This window comes from Lampetra planeri, chromosome 44, assembly GCF_965212315.1.
Source record: "Lampetra planeri chromosome 44, kcLamPlan1.2.h2, whole genome shotgun sequence".
Lineage (NCBI taxonomy): Eukaryota > Metazoa > Chordata > Hyperoartia > Petromyzontiformes > Petromyzontidae > Lampetra > Lampetra planeri.
In genome coordinates, this window is record NC_136150.1 from 7,781,313 (window position 1) to 7,786,355 (window position 5,043).

The 5,043-nt window shown below is 49.5% G+C and overlaps 1 protein-coding gene across 1 annotated transcript; it reads right to left on the reverse strand.

Moving 5' to 3' along the window:
* Window positions 1-302: 302 nt before the first annotated feature.
* On the reverse strand, window positions 303-3,819 carry LOC144732891 (caveolin-3-like). Its single transcript, XM_078614553.1, has 2 exons — window positions 3,573-3,819; window positions 303-1,496 (listed from the first exon to the last, which is right to left on the reverse strand). The coding sequence occupies exons 1-2, from the start codon at window positions 3,648-3,650 to the stop codon at window positions 1,164-1,166; spliced, it is 411 nt and encodes a 136-aa protein (XP_078470679.1). The 5' UTR covers window positions 3,651-3,819; the 3' UTR covers window positions 303-1,163.
* Between the last annotated feature and the right edge of the window lie 1,224 nt (window positions 3,820-5,043).

Genomic DNA, 5,043 nt, shown 5'->3' on the forward strand with positions numbered 1-5,043 from the left:
TATGTATGGATATTGATCTTTTTTCGCACCGTACGGAGCCACCCACGCTCATCGGAGGTGCGCGGGTGCAGGAGGGACAACAAACTGACACACAACAAGCGGGTGCGAAAAAAATGAGATTGTCAATCTCGACGATTTAAAAGTGCCACAGCTCCAGTGGCGTCCTCATATCGGAAGGTGGCGGTGTCTTTTCCCAAAGACGTCGGCCGGTCCATGGCCTTCCTTCCACAGAGATATACCGATGATTGCGGACAAGTTTGCTGCAATAACGTGCTCGAGATGAAATGGCGTTGATGCGTTAATTGGCTTCAAGTGTTTATTTGTGATCTCAAATCCGAGCCGATACACACTCGGTAATTGGTGGGTTCGCAATTCCATTCACGTGGTAAGTACATGGTGCTTAAATATGTTTAACACTTACAGGGGACTATCGTTTTTAATGGTAAAAGAACGGATAATACACTGCATGATAACAAATGTAATGTTAATAGTTTCAAAAAGTCAAACAGTCTCCACTTGTTCGCCACCATTGTCAACACGTGCCTGGAATCTTCTCCAGGTGGTCACCAGAGCCGGGAGGCACAACATTTCTTGTGGTATTCTTGCAAATTATCGGAAGTGTTAACATTTATTTGAAGCACCCTGTATTTGGTGCATTCGTAATTTCATTCACCATTCCGGGTGCGCCCCCCCCCCCAACCCCCCCCCCCCCTGAGCTACTTGGGGCCATAAACAGTATTTTGTTTACCCCCTCATAGCTGCTGCTACTCTGATGATAATTTACATTTGTTAAAGTGGCGCATTTCACCCGTAGATCCCAACAATGCGCCACCGCCGTGCATGGAAAGCCATGAAATAAACAGAACCTGCAGGTTAAACGGCCAGAACTAGGCGGGGGAGAGGGGGGTAGATGCCAGTTTAAAGAGGGTAAATTATCAAGACAGATGTAAACACCTTTACCGCCTCTGATTGAATTATTACCAAACGGCAACGCGTTCCGTTATCCGCCCACCCACCCTCACCCCCACCCCCAGGGCTACACATCCACCCATCCATCCACCCTCACCACCATCCTCGGGCGAGACATCCACCCATCCATCCACCCTCACCACCATCCTCGGGCGAGACATCCACACATCCACCCTCGCCCTCGCCGCCCGGGGCTAGACATTCTCAACCTTGATCTTCGAGAAGCACAGCGCGCACGACTCGCACACCGGGTCGAGGCAGCAACGGATGCACGTGGCGCTGAACATCTGCAGGCAGATCATGTTCATGCGACACATGCGCAGGCACGGCGTCACGTTCCACACGTGGGAGAACTGCGCGCACGCGAAGTCGCAGCCCCAGCAGCACGAGAGCGGCACGGCGCACAGCACGGAGAGCAGCAGGTAGCAGAACCACTTGGTGCCGTTGTAGGTCCTGAAGGCGCACCTCCACACGCCGGGAATGCTGTGCGAACCCTCCGGCTCGGCGAACACGTCCTCGAAGAGCACCTGCCGCGTGGCCACGTGGACACGGACACAGAGAGAGAGAGAGAGATTACGACAAAGAGATGTCCAAAAATAAATGGGGCCCGGTGAAGAAGAATCTTTGGGTGCTGCCGAATATGGGGATTTAATGCCAACCGAGAGCGTACATAAGCAATGAAGTGTACACATGAGAGGTAATAAAATATTTTAAGAATATTTTTTTTCTCACTTGCAATTTCTCCACACAGATCGGCTCACCGGCCCGCGGGTGGACCGGGAATCTCAATTGAAAAGTACAGATATTTTAAAGAAACCAAACCGTTTTAACATAAATGTACACATTTGTATTCTCAACGACTGTGTTTAGAACACAGTAACCGAGAACACTCGGAAGAAATCGTTTTTTTAATATTCAATAAATATTTATATCGTCCATTTTAATTGAGACATTCGAGAAATTCTTCCTACTCAGTTTATCACGTAGGCTTTCGCGACAAATCTGGCTGTCGCTTGATGAAGCTAGTTGTAATTACTGGTGAAACGTCGTACTCAGATTGTAAATGTTGTGGATTTGCTCTCCAACACACCGGTGTGCTGTACTAGTAACGAATTGGCACGTTCTGTTTACGTGACAAACCTTACTAATTGGCTGTGGCGGGTTGTGGCGGGTTTAACGACACATGTATATCCATGCGATCTAACGCAAAAAAATATTATCGATTCTTCCTACTCATTGGCATTTAGCGGCGCTGCGCGTAGACGTCAACAAACAGTTCCAGTCCTGGCTAGGGGCTATAATCAGCGGCCGAGTGATATCTGAACTGCTCCTCGCCCCGTCTCTTAACCAACCTGCACTGACCAAAGTGATGAAGTATGGTCAATCAACGGCCACGACTGACAAGGCGGAGGGCCTTCATCAAGCAGTAGATTTATGAAAGCCTCCACATTATTATCATCTAGCGCAAGTGTTCTTCACTCATTTTCAGAGGGGGGCCACTTTTGCCGATGAAACATCATCATTGTGAGCGCCGCTACACATTTGAAACCATTGGGGGGTTGACAGCAGCACGATGTGTCCTTGCAATGAAGTCCACTGATCTCATCGGAAAGCCCGACTGCGTGTGTGTGCGTATGTATCTCAGAAGTCGGCAAACAAAAGAACAAGAAGAGACATCTTTTTCGAATACAAAAAAACCCTCAATAAATATCAAGAGCCACAATGCACGTGGTGAATACGAGAGACGGTGGCTCCTTAATAAATATGAAGCAGTCCTCTCGAGAGCCGCATGCGGTTCCTGAGCCGTTGGCTGCCCCCCTGGTCTATACGCACACGAAACTACCGCACGTACGCAGTTGCTAAACTCAGTCCTGACTCCAAACACAAACAAACAATGTTTTGAGCGGCCTCTTGGCTTTCCGGACCCAAACATTATCCGGACAGGATCTGTTGATGGGTCGGACAAACTCTGAACCGGTTTCGATTTTCAGGATCTCATCAGAAGCGGAGTCAGACCTGTTAATCCCATTATATTCTCGCGTACGGCAATTGTTTTCTGAGCTCAATGCCAATGTCGAGGTCTGCTGGCCCACGAAAAGAGGGCTTCCCAAGTTAAGCGTTCGAGTAGTTTTGCTGTTTCTCCTCCGTTGAAGGAATACTATTGGCAAGAGCATTCCATCTAAACTATGGGGGCCATGTTAATACCCAAACAAGTATAAAGCAATGTTGGATACTAACTTGTTATCTGTTGTGGAGCATTATATGCGTACTTTCGTATAACATACGAAATGAACTCGGCTTCTGCGTCTCCACGTGTTTGTTTGTATGTTGGACTTCTTTCGCACCGTACATAACCAACCGTGCTAATCGGAGGTGCGGCGGAAGGACAACAATTCTAAATACTAAAATCAGTTCTAAGGAAATGAGCTTTGAATTTCGATTATTTAAAAGTGCATAGCTTCAAATGCTGCTCAATATCGGTAGGGGAGAGCGTTCCAGACGGCCGCAGAAGCGCGTCCGAGATCGCGCGATGCGGTGACCCCCTTTGTTCGCGGCCAGCCAAAAGCGACCTTTGGTGTGCGCAATGCGTGTGTGGTACTCACTCGAACGTGCTCGTTGATGTTGACGGGGTCTCGGTTCTCCATATCCAAGGTGTCCACCGAGGGCAAGTGCTTGGGCATGGCTATCTATTTGTTGTGTTCTCTGCCGTGTGCGCGTGAATCTCTCTCTTCCTGTCTCTCGGTCTCTCTCGCCCGAGTGAAATCCAACTCTCGCCTCGTTGTGAGCGCGTCTCGGCCCTTTTAAAGTTCGTGTATCCCCTGGAGACCACGATGCTTTCCTGGTGGGTGTCGTACTCACAGCGCCCATTCACATCCATTCATTCACTCGCTCTCGCGAGGGCGGAGCGTGCAACTCTTGCGCCAACACCTCCCCTTCTCTGCGCGGCTGCTGTGCCTATAGCGACCCCGCTGTTTGGCGCCGCTGTCGTTGGGTGGTGGGTTCGGTTTTTTGTTTTGTTGAATCCCACGCTGGAGGTCGAGAGAGAGATATCCCGTGCACAAGATCGGCGAGATCCGCCTGGCGACAGTTCCACATTCACATGGTTCTCTCCGTTTCTCTCGCTGTACTATTCGCAAACGCCCTGTTGGGTATGATCACCATGCGTCATGGGGCATGATCATCATGCCATCATCATGCCATGGGGCACGATGGTCATCATGCGAACTCCGGTCACCATGGCAGCAGCGAATTTTGGCTGGCCATCGAACAAAGACGACGGTCATCTCATTACGCGGCGCTTTTAGATGCGCTGTTTCTGTGGCCGTCTGGAACGCTCTTCCTTCCGATATTAGCAAGCCACTGGGAGCTGTGCACTTTTAAATAATCGAGATTGTCAAACTGTTGTCTTTGGAACTGCTTCTTGTGTTTAGTTTGTTGTCTTTCCCCCGCACCTCCGATTAGCACGGTTGGCAAACGTACGGTGTAAAAGAAATTCAACATGCATACATGACATGAGTGTGCCGTGTCTCCAGCCAGGTGGCTCAGCGGTATATGAGCGAGTCGGCTCGCAATCGGAAGGTTGCGAGTTTAAGTCCTGGTTGCGGGGGTTGCCCAGCCCATCATCGTTCTGGGGTCGATAATGTTGGTACAACTTCGTAAGAAAAGTTGTCGACAGTGGTGGTTCTGTACACAGACTCGCACGCTTACACATAAAACAGTCAGTTATAGCCTTACAGTGCATGCACACGTGCGTGTAATGCATACTGTTGTGTAACCATAGGCAATAACATTTCAACGCATCGATAGGAATGGCTCTTTTGCTGTACGATCCACAAAGGCCCCGTGGCCTTAGTGGCAAAAATGTACTGAGCCAGGCGGCTCAGCGGTGGAGCGAGCTGCTCGCATTCGGAATGATGCGAGTTCAAATCCGGGTTGTGAAGTTGACTCTGCCCATCATCCCTCCCGGGTCGATAGAGATTAGTAACCACTTTGTAAGGGAAGTCTCGTCCCCACTATAGAAGTATCAACATTCCAACACTGACTCATTAGCCTCCAGTATCTTCTGATGTTTGT

Coding starts and splice junctions, on each gene's coding strand:
- LOC144732891 (XM_078614553.1), bottom strand. CDS start 3,650: ATGCCCAAGCACTTGCCCTCGGTGGACACCTTGGATATGGAGAACCGA. Junction 1,497..3,572: donor ACATCAACGAGCACGTTCGA/GTGAGTACCACA, acceptor GCCACGCGGCAG/GTGCTCTTCGAGGACGTGTT.